Source organism: Bos javanicus, chromosome 16 (assembly GCF_032452875.1).
Source record: "Bos javanicus breed banteng chromosome 16, ARS-OSU_banteng_1.0, whole genome shotgun sequence".
NCBI classification, from domain to species: Eukaryota; Metazoa; Chordata; class Mammalia; order Artiodactyla; family Bovidae; genus Bos; species Bos javanicus.
The window spans coordinates 64,789,360-64,806,498 of record NC_083883.1 but is presented as its reverse complement, the minus strand read 5'-3'; the positions used below and the strand labels follow the sequence as shown (position 1 = coordinate 64,806,498).

General features: G+C 42.9%; 1 protein-coding gene across 1 annotated transcript in view; it reads right to left on the bottom strand.

Annotated features, from left to right (window-relative positions):
• LAMC1 (laminin subunit gamma 1) overlaps nt 1-11,652 on the bottom strand; it is a 121,058-nt gene extending 109,406 nt beyond the window's left edge. Inside the window, exon 1 of the mRNA XM_061383421.1 lies at nt 10,989-11,652. Coding sequence (XP_061239405.1) covers nt 10,989-11,403 — 415 coding nt within the window. The 5' untranslated portion in view covers nt 11,404-11,652. The remainder of the gene's footprint in view (nt 1-10,988) is intronic.
• Nucleotides 11,653-17,139: the final 5,487 nt, after the last annotated feature.

Below are 17,139 nucleotides of genomic sequence, written 5' to 3'. Positions count from 1 at the left end.
GACCTCAGATTTTGAGAACATCTGGGCAAACCATTCCTGCCTCTAACCAGGATCTTTGCTGCCAGAGCAGGAAAACATCACTTCCCAGTCCCTGCCAGTGAACAGAAAGTGCAAGAGAAGCTGTTCAACTCATTTTCAACAAGCTGTCATGACCCCCTTTTCAAAAACTGTGAAGCTCTTCTCTTGGAAATACTTAACATCCTTTTATTCTCTTTGAAGACAGCTGATGGAAAAACCCGCTTATGCTTCTGTATTTTCCCAACTGGCAAAAGGGGTGGGGGCATTTTAAGCCCAATCCACAGACTAGAATGCAGCAATGAGTGCCATCCTTTTCATAAGAAATGTGAATTTAAAAATCATCAGTCACTCGACGTAATGCCTGTGTCACAGCAATGTGTACAAAGCAGGACTATAAAGAAAGCAGATAAAGTAGGACTGTGATTAAGTAATACTTCATCTTAGTAGAAGTGAAGGTAGTATGTTGTGGGGGAGGAATACAAAATACAAAATCCAAGTGGGAAATATAACCCTCTTCTTCAGAGAGAAAGCAAAAAAAAAAAAAAATTAATTTTAAGGAATCTAGGAATCCCCTGATTGAACCTTAGCTCAGGAGTGCTCTGGGGAACCTAAAGAGATAAACACAGAATGACAGATAGATACACAGATAAGACAGATTACATAGACAGAGTTATAGGTTTATAAACTAACATTTACAGCAATCAAGGTGAAGGGAGTCACTTTTGAGCTTGAAAGAGAAAACAGTGACAAAGAAATCTCCCAGGACCACAGCAGTTATTTATCAATCAATAAAAGGTGGTTTAGACCTATTCAGTTAGCAAACATGAATAACAAAAAAGCCACAATGTAAGAGAGTTGACTTGAAGCAGAGGAAATGAAATGGAAACTGGAGATGGCCCTGACAGACTTATCTTTAAAGATGTCAGATAAAGTAAGCAACTGAACTAACTTGGCTGTTCTCAACAACCAGAAAGGAGTCACGGATAAGGGAGAAAGGAGATAAGGTAGCGTTCCCAACCACCCTTCAGGAAACGCGGTATGTGGTGCACTTTTCCTATCAGTAGACACTGACGAAACACAGGATCTCACTCTGAAATTCAATAAATTCCTTAGAAATTCCTAGAAGTGTTAACAGCTAAATATAAAGCTAGTACAAGCACCCAAAACCTAGTATTTTTCCATTGCTAACAATCCTCTGTTCTTCACAAGTGCGTGCAAAGATCCTTTTTAAACAAACAACCCAAATCCAGCACTCAAGCAGAGACCTGTCAGAGAAACCAGGCTCAGGACCCCCGTTTACTTTCATTTCACTGCCCAGTTAAAAGGTCCTCCTCAGCTCTCCATCACTTACCAGGCTTGTTCTAACACAGCAACGTGGCAAGAGTATCGTCTATCCACAGCAGATCTGAATTCCGACCTAAACTCAACCTGTCCCACCTCAGAGCAGAAGTCATCTTTTATGACTGTCCATAGGGGTGACTAACCAAGTCCTCACTTGGTTAAAGGTAGTGATGAGAAGAGCAAAGAGAACTGCTCACCTGCACACACTCCACTTCCTAAGACTGATTATGAAGCTCAACTGAATGCTTTTCTGAACCTACTCTGTGGGTAGGTCAGTTAAAATCAGCTGACACCTCAATGAAGATCAGCTGGCTGGCTTGTTCATCCTTTCATTCAAAAAAACATTTCTTAATGCCTATTAATGCCAGCAACTGCTCGTGGCATAGAAAGACGGCAAGAGAAAGAGAGTTTAGATTAAGTCTCAGATTCTGTGCTCTCCTATTTTAAACCAAAATGACACCTCAAACTAAAAAAGTCACCTGTATGTTTTTTGTGTTTTAAAAGACTGAAATGTTTCTTAATTCTTCTTTCTAATTTGAATAATTCACATACAACGAAGTGCACATCTATATATATGTATACACCTATGTAATCTCCATGCAACTCAAGATACAGAACGTAAAGTGTGAAATATAACGGAGAAAAATAAAACCTGATCATTGGTCATGTCTCTGAAAACACTGAAGGCATCTCTATAGTCACTGCCATGGGCAATCATTCTTCATGTACACTGTGATTTATCATCACGAACAAAAGTCATTGAGTCCCTAACTCTACACAGGACCACTTATATTTTTTACTTCAAAAAAAAAATTTTTTTTTAAGTGAAGGAGGCTGATTCTGAATGTTTACTTTTAAAAACTTGCAAAACAGAAAGAAGATAAAAGAAATCAAAAAAAGGTGATACAGCAAAAATCCAATGTTGACTGCAATATAATAGGAAGCAACCATGCAGCTGGGAACAAAGAGTGAAAGCAGGGAGTTGAGGGAATATACAACTCCTAAGTTTTAAAAGAAATAATGGAAATCCCCTAATTCATCTCCCAGCCTTGCCACAAGACATCTGAGAGCACCACTGTCTAAGAAAGAGATAAGTCTGCTTTATTTTATTCATGAATACGTCGCTGCATAGGGCACCAGGCTGACTGGACCCAGTTATTTTAGGCTGGCCCCCCTGGAAGACTCCATGGAAAGAAAGGCAGATGTTCTTAATTAGTGTCACCACAGTCTGGCACAAAACTCTAAAGCCTCAGCAACATTTCTATAAATGAGTTTTCTGCTAACCCCTTTGAGCAAGCTGTCCATTTTAGGCTTGCATGAGCAACATCTAACTTGGTCATTTTATAAGAAAGGAGAGGTTTGCAAATCTTAGCAAGGCCCTCTTACAAACCTTAGAGCAAGAAATTTAGGCAAAGGGATAGAAGTAGCACACAGTCATCTTGACATTTCACCCTTTGAAATGACGGTTTAAAAGAAGGGACAGATTCGTAATCTCTTATTTTCAACAATCTCCTCCAGAATTTTGGACAGTAAAAATAAACAAACAGCTCTGCTCTAAACTTTGACACTTTCCCCTAAAACTCAAACCGAACAGCAGCAGAGCTGTCAATTACATACAGCTGGAAACAAGAACCAAGGAAAGAAGCATCTGTTGGTTTTGCTGCCTGTTAACTCTAGACAAATAAGTGGCTATTATTCATCTGTCTAACCACTTTAATGTGGTTCTTCACTATCCTGCAGAAAAGGCATGCCTCAGTATGCCTGTATTCCAACTGCACCCCAATGAGTTAAATAAACTAAAAATCCCACACACAATAAGCAAATAAAGATATTTCACTGCAACCCTTCCCCACAACTGCTTAATAATAACAGCCTTTTAGAGTCTATTTCAACAATAGACATGTGAATACATATTTTAAAATAAAATTTATGTCTATTTCTAAAGAAAAAATACACAATATTAACATTAAAATTTCAGGAACGGTCACAAGGGAGATTCAAATCTGAGCATATAGTTTACTCATAAAATTTATCCAGCTAACTTTAAATCATATAAAAGTCTAATTTTTGCCCCCAAAAAAGGACAATCACAGATCTTTCAATTCTGTATCAGTTCCACACCCAACTTAGTACTTTCTTTAAAGCTATAGAAATAAAACCACTATGGACCATATTAACAGTGGCATATATCTCAAGAAAATGACGAGATGGCACTGATAAATTCAAGTTCAGAAGTGTTACTGAGAAGAATGTAAGTTAATGTGGACTGTTTTGGGGCTTCTTATAGTTCAGGCATTCATTTATTTACTCGTTTTTTATATACCTATTGAACACTATGCCAGACAGACTGTTAAGCATTGAAGATATAAACCCTTCAGCCTCCCTCCACATGGTGAACTAAGTGAATGCTCACTGTGTGTGCACCTTTTACCAAAAAGTTTATTATGTAACATTGAATGTATCCATGTAAAGCAGAGGTCACCAAACTCATGCTGCAGAGGGTCAGACAGTAAACATTTTGGGCTTTATGGCCCAGGACATATTGACACACTCAACTCTGCCTTTGCAGTGCAAAAATATCCAGAGACAATACCTTAATAAATGAACTTGACTGTGTTTCAAAGGAATTTTACAGATACCAAAATTGAAATTTCATATAATTTTCATGTGTCATGTTTTTCTTCTTTTGATTTTTTCAACCAATTAAAGATGTAAAAACTGTTCTCAGCTCATGGCCCATACAAAAATAGGTGGCAGCCCAGGGCTGGATTTAGCATGTGGGCTATAATTTGCCCGCCCACACTCAGGAGAGAGACCTAGGACTCCACATCTAAGCCACAAGTTCCAGGAGGTCAGGGCAATGTCCAATCAATCATTATACACCCAGGAATCTGTATGGTGCTGAGGCATAGCAAGCAATTCTGGGCTCCAAAATCACTACAGATGGTGACTGCAGCCATGAAATTAAAAGACGCTTACTCCTTGGAAGGAAAGTTATGACCAACCTAGATAGCGTATTCAAAAGCAGAGACATTACTTTGCCAACAAAGGTTCGTCTAGTCAAGGCTATGGTTTTTCCTGTGGTCATGTATGGATGTGAGAGTTGGACTGTGAAGAAGGCTGAGCTCCGAAGAATTGATGCTTTTGAACTGTGGTGTTGGAGAAGACTCTTGAGAGTCCCTTGGACTGCAAGGAGATCCAACCAGTCCATTCTGAAGGAGATCAGCCCTGGGATTTCTTTGGAAGGAATGATGCTAAAGCTGAAACTCCAGTACTTTGGCCACCTCCTGCGAAGAGTTGACTCATTGGAAAAGACTCTGATGCTGGGAGGGATTGGGGGCAGGAGGAGAAGGGGATGACAGAGGATGAGATGGCTGGATGGCATCACTGACTCGATGGACGTGAGTCTGAGTGAACTCCAGGAGTTGGTGATGGACAGGGAGGCCTGGTGTGCTGCGATTCATGGGGTCACAAGGAGTCGGACACGACTGAGCGACTGACCTGATCTGATCTGATCTGATCTGATATTCAACTAAACTAAAAACATAAATCTCCAACCCGGCCTTCAAAAACTTCCTGGTCTAGAAGAGGAGAAAAGTAAAGAAACAAGACAACGCCATGTAATAAGTGCAGTGGTAGATACCTACAGGGTGGTGTGAGTGGAAGATCTAATCCAGGCCAGGGAGTAGGACGGAAAGGGATAAGAGAAACAAACTGGGGAAGGATTCCTAAAGGTGGTGACACGTGGGAGAAGTGTCCCAAACCAGAGAAGGAACCCTCTGAGCACATGAAATGACAAAAGATAAGCCTAGAAGTTTAAAAAGGTCCAGACCCTAAAGTACCTTATACAGCATGACAAGGTGTCTGGACTTTATCTTAAAGGCTTGAGGAACCACTGCAGAAATTTTTCGCTAGGATATAACATCAACAGATTTGCATTTTAGAACCAGTGCTCAGTCCCAAGCAATGGCTGCCCAAATAGAAAGAGCAAAACTGGAGGCAGAAAGACCACCAAATTAGTTAACAAGCTGCTACAGTAATCAAGGTAGAATTCCATGGGGAGCTACAGTAAAGCAAGATAAAGATAAGGATCCAAGAGACATAATGGCTGGATACAGGAAGTGAAAGTGGAGTCTTGGTCAGACTGCAGTAAGGACGGGTGGGAAAGAAAGTGATGGAGTTACAGCTGCCCAGAGACTTTCAGCAGTGGATGCTATCTGCTGGCCAAACAGTAATCTTTACTGGTGCCTATAAAGCACAGTCTTTGGCAAAAGAATGGATGAGAGTCTCAGGGCTAAACAGTAATTTAGCTGTATCTTCATTTCATTAAAATACAGATTTGAACTGGATAAGATAATAAGGAATGAATTTAGTTTTGGACATGACCTCTGGACATTCCAAACTGACCATGTCCAACCTGGAGAAGAAACTGTGAATGTGAATTTCAGTTTCAGAAGAAACTGAAAATGTGAATTTAGAATGCACTGATTTGCCAACTTACTGTTACTCTGAAAACCTTGAGATTAAGAGAAGTTCATTCAGGAAGAGTAAGTAACATGGAAAAAAAAAAAAGAAAGAAAAAAGAAATTCAGAAACATAAGTGGAAAGGAACAGAGGCAGGAGAAGGAAAACCAAGGGAGTTTGGTATCTCTGAATCAGTATATATATGAACTTGTATTTTAAAGTTGCCCTGGAATAAACTAGTCATTCTTTTGAGAGATCTGTTAGAGGAGCTAAGAGCTGAAGGAGCTATTATGTTAGACTGAGTCAAAAACCTACCTCCACTCTAATTTTTGGCAAATCACCACCTCAGGCTCCTCATCTTCTCCTTCCCTCAATGAGTTATGAAAATCTAATCAGTAATTGACTGGATGCTTTAAAATACTACAAAGGCACTCCTGATTTAGTACTGTAATGGCATTACATCTGGGTATGAAAATTCCAAATGAAAGTAATTGAAAGTGCTAGTTGTTAAATCGTGTCTGACTCTTTGCAACCCCATGGACTACAGCCCGTCAGGTTCCTCGGTCCATGGAATTCTCCAGACAAGAATACTAGAGTGGGTTGCCATTCCCTTCTCCAAGGGATTTTTCTGACCCAGGAATTGAACTGGAGTCTCCAGCACTGCAGGCAGATTCTTTACCGTCACCTAACCGAGTACAGACTTCTGAAGAATGGACCTTCGATCTTCTCCACCCTTCTGTCAGGTCCTGCATCATGCATTCAGTAGGTATTTAAAATATGCCTGCAGAATATTTGGAAGTAACGTGAGAATGTATGCATAAGGCTGAGGAGTGAAGAGCAAAAGGCATATCTGACTTCCTAAGAGGATTTAGAATTGAAATAGACGAGCTTTGTCCCTCCCACAAATTCGGTCAATGACAAAATCATGGGTGGAAGGGAGCTCACAGCTCTAGAATTTTCTCCTAATGTGTACATTGTTTTTCTGAATACTCCAGAAACATGAAGAAGGTATTTGGAGGAAAAGCAGTGAATTGTAGAATAGGAAACCAGCCAACAGCAACTTTATAAAACTGTGTTCACCAACTGCTGGCCATTAAAGAGGAGCTCCTTAACTTCTCAAGTTGAAACCTGCAAAATGTAAATCAGGCCTTTGTGAGACAAACTAAAATAGTGTCCCCTCAGGGTACACAAATACCACAGTGAAGTCACCAGAGTTCTGACAGTCAGAACCTACCCTGCAAAGACTTTCCTGGGGAAAAAAAATTGCTGTTTTTCCCTGTTAAATGTACACTAAGGGACCAAATAGAATAAAGTGCAATATCCTTCCTTATATAGCAATTATTCTTAGACACCAAAAAAGAGTATCTTAGATACAGCTTAAAAGCATCATTTAATCACTGTTTGTTCCCCGAAACTTATAGCGAGCTTGGACACCAATCTGATCTTGGTGTAAATTTTAGGAGTTCCATAAACTTTGACTGAGTTGGTTTTACAAGCACTCTTTTCCTTAACATAATTGTTTTTAGAAAGAGGGAAAGGTACCCTCCTTCAAGATCAAGACCCAATTTGCCAAGTTTTCACCTACAAATGACTACCAAGTTAATTAAAGAGTTTAATAAAAGGCAAGTTCTCAGCTACAATCTTACTATCAACTATTCTGCTGATAAGGATAAAACTCACTATAACTTATAAAACCCCAAAGCTAAACTCTGAAAAAGTAGTTGAATAATTCATATAGAAGTCAGGAGAGAAGATCCAGAAGTTGAAGGCAAACTAAGAAAAACTTCTTTTTAGAAAAGGATGCCTTGCTGAGATGTCTCTTCACAACAGGCAGAAAATGTGGTTCTGAATCCCACAGCAACTGTAACTCATTATATCTAAGGATACATTACACCCTGCACCCTGGATTACCGTATGCGGTGCTTAAGAGATGGCTGCTTTCAGAATCAGTGCTGATTTTCCTGGCTTTCGTACAAGTGATGATAATGGTACAACCATCTAATTTGTACCTGCCATCTATTAAAACATGCCTCACCACCCAAAAAAAGGACCAGTTAAAATGATCGTGTAATTTCACACACATGTGTATGCATGAAAAGTTTCTGGAATGTTACAAAAGAAATTGTGAGCAACAGTCTCCAGGGCAACTTAGCAACTGGAGATGAAGTACACACTAGTCATTATATTGTTTTAATTCATTATGTCATGTTTCACTTTTACAGTAAAAAAAAAAAAAAAAGATGGGATCAGTGGCAAAGTATGTATATTTCTTGTGACTACTTAAGTGAGAACTGACTTTGCTTATTTTAAAGTTTACTGTGTTTAAAGTTCAACATTAAAAGGAAAGCTAGAAAAGTTCAACATTAAAAGGAAAGCTAGAAAAGTGGTGGCCAGACCTAGGTCTTTCACACTGCTCCCGTAGAGTTTCACATGCTCTGTAAGGGCAGAGCACAATATGCATCACTTGTTTAAGGGTATGTGAAATTTGAACTGGATGGGAGATTTAATAGATGCACAACAGTCATGGTCCTTGAATTCATGGGAAATAATTAGTTACCTAGAGCCCATGGAGTAACTGGAGTTAGGGAGTGAATACATTGAATATCCAATACATAAAATCCTGTCTATCTGCCATAAATCAGAGATCACAACATGCATGAATACATATATCCTTGTCATTAAAAAAGAAATGGGAGAGACAGAGATTGAGGCATCTAACCCCACTACACATAAATCTCCCTCCCCTTCCAAGAACAAGTACAATAAGTTCTTGTCATGTTTTTTAGAAATTGTCCGCCTAAAAAGCTTAAAGAAATGTTTTTATGAAACATAAGAAAACTATTTTAGGTAACTTTTTACTTATTAGTTTTAAATCTACAGTTTTATGAACTTCATTTAGCAAAAATGTTACCAAAAAGTGAAGAAATTTTCAGCAAAACAAGTTCAAGCATATATAACATTTTCAGAGAAAAAAGTCTTTCAAGCATTCTATCACTAGGACCCAAAGTTCATGTATCCATTGCCCAGAAGTAGCAACCTAACTTGAGAGATACTGTCTTACCTAACACAGTATCTTTGTAACAGAGAAGTAATCACTGAGTAATCTACCTTCCTACACCATCACCTGAAATAACCTTTCACTACAAAGTGATCAAGGGCTTCCCAGGTGGCTCAATGGTAAAGAATCCGCCTGTCAATGCAGGAGACTGGGGTTTGATCCTTGGGTCGGAAAGATCCCCTGGAGAAGGAAATGACAACCCACTCCAGTATTCATGCCTGGGAAATCCCATGGACAGAGGAGCCTGGCAGGCTATGGTCCACGGAGTTGCAAAGAGTTGGACACGACTTAGGGACTCAACAACAACAACAGATGCAATGCTCACAGCAGAAAATTCAGAAGGTCCAGACTGTCAGCCCTATCTTTACCTACATAAGAGATTCTTATGCAGAAGTTCTCAAATGAATCTCAGGCATGTAAGACATCAAAGCCATGATTTAATAGCCATGTTTAGTATTTCAATAGCCATGTTTAATATTTCAAAACAGAAGAAATAAGACTTCGTGGAGATTCAAAATTCAACACAGAAACTTTAACAAAACAAAAACTTAAACAAAAATAAATGGATAAAAATTTCAAAAGTAATTCTGGCCAAGTTTAAAAATATAACACTTAGGAGAAAAGAGCTAAGAGCAGCCCCACAAGGTCTTGGGAGGCCCTTGGTTTCTTGCAGAATCTTCAGAAGGGCACCTGTTCCAACATACGATTTAGCTCCATATGTTTCCAATACCTTTGAAAAACTGAACTGTTCACTTCTTCCATCTCTGAAAAATGGGTGCCTCAGAGTTCCAGTTTATAAATGTATTTTTGAAAAGTTTAATCTTCCTAATGATTTGTCTACAAATAAAATATTTACTACAAAAGTGCTAAATACTGCTTTTCTAAAACTTACTCCACACACAGTAATTTGACTTCACCTTTCAAGTACTTTCTCTGGAATCTTGACACTTACATAAAACTTAATGTATCAGAGAGCAGTGGAAAGAAAAATACAAAACCACAACCAAAAGAACCATGTGCCCACCAAATAGTTCCTTTCAAAGATTCCCCAAATCATGTTTCCAGCCTTACAGAACTATACTGATTTGATAGAAGAATGGCTTGGCACCCTGTTCTCTCTGGAAGTTCATTACTACCAGCTACCAGTAAAATCATGGCTTTCAACCTAACTGAGGCTGAAGCTCTACATGTCAAATGTGTTTCTTATGCATATGTTAGTCTGTTAAACACAATGATGAATCACTCAGCTTGTTTGTATATTCCAATGATGACGAAAAACTGACCCAGATCAAACATGATTTTTCATACAATTCTTTGAGACAAACACGTCCATCCTCGTCTACCACCCAGCGATGAAGTTTTCTATACATCCCTTTCCTGATTTCTAAAAGGTCACTCACACATGCTTCTACACTTGCCCTGAATCAAAGCAAAAGGGAAGGCAGTGAGGACAGCCTTTTTACTCAGGGACCAAACCTCACCCAACAATTGCAGTGGGTGCAGATACTTCCTTTTGTTTCCTCCGTACCGAGATTAGCAGTGAAATCGCTTTGTGGCCCTTCATTAAAGATGAACAACTTTCAAGAACAATAACTTTAAAAGTGAACTTCTATTTTAATCACACGCAGGCAACAGCGGTAGTAAAGGCATTTGCTCCCCTCAAATCCCCTTAACCTTTCCTCTCTAGCGTATTCAGCAGAGCAAACAGCAATCACCCTCAACCCTACAAAGACTTTTAAACAAGGTAAAAGTGCTTAAGGTGGACAAGGAGAGGGGGGCGAGCAGGGTTTCTGATTCATGCTTCAGCACAGAGGAACCAAAGAAGCCGAAATGGAGAATAATCTAAGGAAGGAAAAGTCGGCTAAGTTAGAACAGGAAAGCAGACAGAGAGATGCTGGCGGGAAGCACCTTGGCTCGCGGGAAGTTAGGTGTTAGATCTAGCGTAGAAGTTGGAGAAGGGAATTTCTGTGTGGCCCCGGCTGGGGAGCAGAGAGCCCACATGCGGCTGTTCGGGCCCCTGTCCAGGAGGGACCAGGGGGTGAAGGTGGCCCGGGAGCCGGGCTGCGGGCAAAGCAGCAGCAGGGCACACGGGGCTGTCACTGCTTACCCAGGTGCAGCGTGAGGTTGATGGAGTTGGGGTACTGCACCCCGGCCAGCATGGTCTGGCTCTGCCACCAGGTGGTGTCGGCCTGGTTGTTGTAGTCGGTCAGGAAGGCTGCCCCGTGCTGCAGGTGGGGCTGCCCTGCGTCGCACAGGTGACAGGACTTGGTGACCCCGGTCACCCCGGTCTGCACGCAGTACTCCTCGGGCGGAGTCCCGCACGTGTTGGTGGCCACCACGGTCACGTTGAAGGCGGCGTTGACGAACTCGGGCATGCAGCGCTGCGGCCGCCCGCCCTCGTCCGTGCACTCGTCCATGGCTGCCCGGGCGCAGCCGGCCGCGGCGGCCGCCAGCACGACCAACACCGGCCAGACGCGGCCCCGCGGCCGCAACGCCGCCGCGGCCCGGTCGCTGCCCCTCATCCCGCCGCCCCCGCGCTGGGCCACGGCAAAGGCCAGGGCGTGGGTGCGTTCCTCTTGCCCGGCGGCGTCTCTCGGAGGCCGCTCCGCGCGGGTTCAGCCGCGGGGCCCAGTGACCCGGCTCTGCAGACGCGCGGTGGAGGCGGCTCTGCCACCGGAGAAACGGGAGGGTGGGCGCCCCGGGCGAGAACCGCGCGGCTGGCTGAGAGCTGCTCCGCGCGCACCTCTCTCGCACCCGGGACACAGCCCGCAACTCGCCGCCGACCCCCGACTTCCGAGCGCGTGCCCGCGCGCGCACGCGCGCCCCCGGGGAGGAAGGAGCTGCGGGGTGGGGTCGGCACGGTGGGGTGGGGTCTGGCCGAGGAGGAAGCCCAACCCCGGCGTCCTCTCAGCCGCTCCCCGGCCCTCCGCGCGCGCCGTGGACTGCGCGTCCGCCCCGGAGACTCGCGGCTGCACCTCGCGCTCGAGCCCGCGGCGCGCGGTCGGCGGGGGAGGGCCCTGGAGGGGCGCGAGTGGTGGGCGGGGTCGGGAGAGAGGGCGGGGCGACGGGGAGGGCGGGACGACGGGGCGGTGCATGCCGGGAGGGCCGCGGAGGCGGGGGAGAGCCGGCGCCCAGCCGGGAGACGGACAGCAGGGTCCCCTGACGCCGAGTCCCCAGGAAGACTCGGGGTTGGGGGTGGGGGCAACGGAGGGGTCTTATAGGGGCGACGCCGGAGGGGCGATGGACGCTTGGAGTTGGCCCTTGAGCCCCGCGTGGTCTGGGCCGTGGCTCGGGTCCCAGCCAGGCCAGGTGTCCGTCCTGGTGTCCAGCGGGCCGCGCCCCGGGGCGGGGACCTTAGGGACCCGAAACTGCGGAGGGAGGCGGGGTGTCCGTTCTCCCTCCCAGCCCCCTCGCCGCGGGGCCGCCCCGGGAATAGCCCGTGCTGCTCGCGGCCGGCTCCAGGGCTTTCCGAGCAGAGTTCCGGGGTGTCAGGGGCTGACAAGGTCCCTGGAGATTAAAGAGCCGGATCGCAGTATCAGAATGAGTTTTCTGAAGTGATTTCCTGCCTCTGAATTAAAGCGTAGCCCGTGGTTTTTAACAGGGGCGAGGAAGGAAGTGAGAAGGCTGGGAATGGAATGGCATTTTTTTCCCCTGGGTATGCGGCAGACCCACTGCGAAATTCTTCCACTGCGTTGTTTATGTTCCCCAGCTTGCCTTTAAAAGACTCGAAAGGATCTGGGATCTGACATCCTCCTTTTCGGGCCTGCTGAGTCACGGAATATTCTCCTTGCCAGAATGACTCAGTTCACAGAACCTCAGCCAGATCATGAGGTTTAGCCCGAGATCAGAACCTGGGCACCTACTCAGTGCTGATACGACGCGCACAGACGCAGAGGGAGCGCGCTGTGAAAGTGGATGAATCGCTTTTGGCGCACCGGAGCAAAGTGGGGTGTACGCGGTGGATGCTCCTGAGACAGATTTTTTTTTTTTTTTTTTAACTTTACAAGATCTTAACAGTAATAAATGCACTGGGGCGGGGGCGGGAGCGGAGAATACCTAGTTTTGTACCCAGAAGTCCAGTTAAGAGGGAAATGGTGGGGATACGAAAAGATGAAATAAGTATCCGTTCGTTTACTATGGTAAGGTTACTATGGTAGGGGTCAGCGTTAATTCTAGGAGGACCTTAAGAGTGATGGTTTTGGGGAGGGGAGCGGGTTAGGGGACTTTTCTGAATGGTGAGCTTGCTTCGCAGATACGTGGATCACTTATATTGTTAATTTATTTGATGAGGTGGGTGGAGATTAGGCATGACTCAGAAGCCTGTAACTCCTCATCCCTTGGCATCTGCTCTTTGGTTGAAGAAGGTTGTGGATCTGTGGGTAACAATGTTTTTTCATCCTTGCATGTTTGAGTCAGAAGCAAAATATATTCATTTATACCTAGAGGGGGTGATATTCTCTCTCAGTCCTTGATTGTTCTTGAGAACAAACAAGGACATAAAAGACAAAGATAAGGATGTTAGTTTGTAAATAAAGCTACAGATAATTTTAATAACTATATTTAAATACATATATTAGTACATTTGCCTTATAAATTTTCAGTATTTTATTAGATATTGGCAAACCAAACAGTGTATCTCCTTTTGTTTACTGCCAAGTCAAAATAGTTGAAGAAATGGAGAACCCAAAATCTATGAGTCAACATATATGTTTTCTTGCCACTGATTCCTTTTGGGTTCTAATGTCCAAGGGTAACTAAAGCTATTACTTACGTTTATCTACCCCACAGTTTCATTACCAGAACCTCATCTGGTATTTGGAAAGCACATAAAGAGACTTTGAATTGATTTCTGAATTCTGTTGCTCATCACAAGAGTGTAACAAGGACGTATCTGTTTTGAAGAGAGATAAAAATGTAACCAGCCAGTGTGGGCTTGATGATAAAAAAAATTTTTTTGCTCCATTGTTTGAATCCTGATTCAAACCAACCAATGATTAAAAGAAAAAAAAATTTAAGACAATTTGAAAATTTTAAATGCTAACTAGATCGTTGATGATAACAAATCAAGTATTTTAAGTACCTGGAGATGCCACTGCTGACTAAATAGACTTGGTATTTTATTTTTAAGTGAGAATGTTTGAGATTTTCTTTTACTTCAAGCTGGCCTGTTTTTTCAAAGAATTTCTGAGTTCTTAATTCATGTTCTTAGCTGCTTGGAAACTTCATTATCTCTGATAAACAAATGTGATGTTTAGAAGAAAAATGTGACAGTTTTGGGGAAATGGTTTCAGATCCCTCAAGAGATGATCATTAGTGCCTTTATACTCAGAGAATGGTAGGATGAGGGAAGGTAGTCATTTATTGTACAGAGGAAAGAGCTCCAATTTTTTTTTTTTTTTTTAATTCCACTTGGCCTGGCGTGCTGCGATTCATGGGGTCGAAAAGAGTTGGACACGACTGAGCGACTGATCTGATCTGAGTACTTCAGAGAACAGAGATTTCCCCCATCAGGATCTGTGTAATCAGTTTCAAGGAAAGATGCTGATTCCCCTGACTCGGGTCACTGCAGATGCCTGAGCATACCCACCCCTAGCAAGGTGAAGAGAGTGATGTGAAAACCTTGGAGTTTAGGAAAAGCAGTTCTCCAAGGAAAGAAGTTGCTGTTGCCAGAAGAGGGCAGGTTACAAGGCAGAAAAAAAACCCAGAAGCCCATTACATCAAGACTGAGACTATGTGATCTATATAATTAGAAAAATAATTTTAAAAGTTTGTATTGACCTTTGCAGCTTGCAACTTGGCCCTTTTTTTATCCTTTATAATTACCAGTGTGTTTATTTTTCCATCCCTTAGTTTTTCTGATTTCATTTCCCTATATTCTTTCCAAGTCTAGACATTACTCTATCTTTTTCAAAAATATTTTATTTATTTGGCACCGAGTCTTAGTTGAGACATGTGGGTATCTTGTTTCCTGTGCTCTTGCTTAATCACTCAATCATGTCCAACTCTTCAACGCCATGGACTGTAGCCCTCCAGGCTTCTCTGTCCATGGGATTTTCCAGGCAAGAATACTGGAGTGGGTTGCCATTTCCTCCTCCAGGGAATCTTCCTGACATGGGATGGAACCTGGGTCTCCTGTGTCTCCTGCTTTGGCAAGCAGATTATTTACTGCTGAACCACCTGGGAAATAGGGATCAAACCCAAGCCCTGTGCATGGGGCGTGTGGAGTACTTGCCCCTGAACCGCCAGGGAAGTCCCAAGCTTTATCTTTTATATTTAGAATGCAACTTAAAGATAACGGTTACAACTAATAATATAATGGTGTTAGTCTATATTTATATTGTTTTATACTTTTCAAAATGTAATAATTGCGAAGCAAGGAATAGTAATTGTCTAGGGTTGAGGATAGGGGAGCCTGGCTGGCTACTGTCCATAGGGTCCCAAAGAATCAGACACGACTGAAGTGACTTAGCACATAGCATACATAGGACTGAGGAAACTAAGGATCCAAGAGACTAGAGAGCCTGCACTTTCTGCATGCCTGCCCAATGCTAATTTCTGTTGTTTAAAGATCATGGATGAGAAAAGGGTAAAGGAAAGCTTTCTCAAACTTCTAAGCTTTTGAGATTATCAAATGGGAATTTCTAATCAGGTGAGAATTAATATGATACATTGAAAAAGACCCTGATGATGGGAAAGATTGAAGGCAAAAGGAGAAGGGGATGACAGCGGATGAGATGGTTGGATGGCCAATTCAATTCAATCGACATGAATTTCAGCAAATTTCGGGAGATAATGAAGGACAGGGAAGCCTGGCATGCTGCAGTCCATGGGGTCACAAAGAGTTGGACACAACTCAGCGACTGAACAACAACAACAGCAGAAGAGAATTACAGTATCCCTCTTCAAAGTTACACCAACTACATGTGATTCTTAGTGTTAGGTCTATAGATCCTTTCTTGGTCCTTGGTACAAGTCCAAGCATAACTAGATAAGATATCACTGTGGCCAGGCTCAAGTGAAGACAGGATTCCTCTTCTATGAGGTAAAGCCCGTTCTTCTCATCCAACTCCACATACCCAGTTTAAGCCATCTTTACTTGTGATACTAGTCTAAAAAGGGAGAGGGCAAAAAATGAACACATATCATAATCCACAAGATTTAAACTAGAATTTTCTTAATATAAAGACAATTTTTGAAATAAATGTTTCCAAAAGTTAGGAGCAAAGTTGAATCCCTGCCCTACCCAAAATCCTTCCCATCAAAGGAACAGAAAATTTCACATCTCAAAAATTTTATTATTCTGCCAACCAGATATTGAATGTATCCTACTGTAGAGAACAGAGAGATAAATAAGCTTTTATTGGGCCTTCCCTAGTGGTCCAATGGTCAGGACTTCACCTTCCAATGCAGGGGGAGCTGGTTCGATCCCTGGTTGGGGAACTAAGATTCCACATGCCTCAGGGCCAAAAAACCAAAACAAACCAAAGGAATACTGTAACAAATTTAATAAAGATTTTTTAAAAATAAGCTAAGCCTTTGCCTATGTGGATCACAAGAAACTGTGGAAAATTCTGAAGGAGATGGGAATACCAGACCACCTGACCTGTCTCTTGAGAAACCTGTATGCAGGTCAGGAAGCAACAGCTAGAACTGGACATGGAACAACAGACTTGTTCCAAATAGGAAAAGGAGTATGTCAAGGCTATATATTGTCACCCTGCTTTTTAACTTATATGCAGAGTACATCATGAGAAACGCTGGGTTGAAGGAAGCACAAGCTGAACTCAAGATTGCCGGGAGAAATATCAATAACCTCAGATATGCAGATGACACCACCTTTATGGCAGAAAGTGAAGAGGAACTAAAGAGCCTCTTGATGAAAGTGAAAGAGGAGAGTGAAAAAGTTGGCTTAAACCTCAACATTCAGAAAACTAAGATCATGCCATCCGGTCCCATCACTTCATGGGAAATAGATGGGGAAACAGTGGAAACAGTGTCAGACTTTATTTTGGGGGGCTCCAAAATCACTGCAGATGGTGATTGCAGCCATGAAATTAAAATACGCTTACTCCTTGGAAGGAAAGTTATGACCAACCTAGACAGCATATTCAAAAGCAGAGACATTACTTTGCCAACAAAGGTCCGTCTAGTCAAGGCTATGGTTTTTCCAGTGGTCATGTATGGATGTGAGAGTTGGACTGTGAAGAAGGCTGAGCACCGAAGAATTGATGTTTTTGAACTGTGGTGTTGGAGAAGAC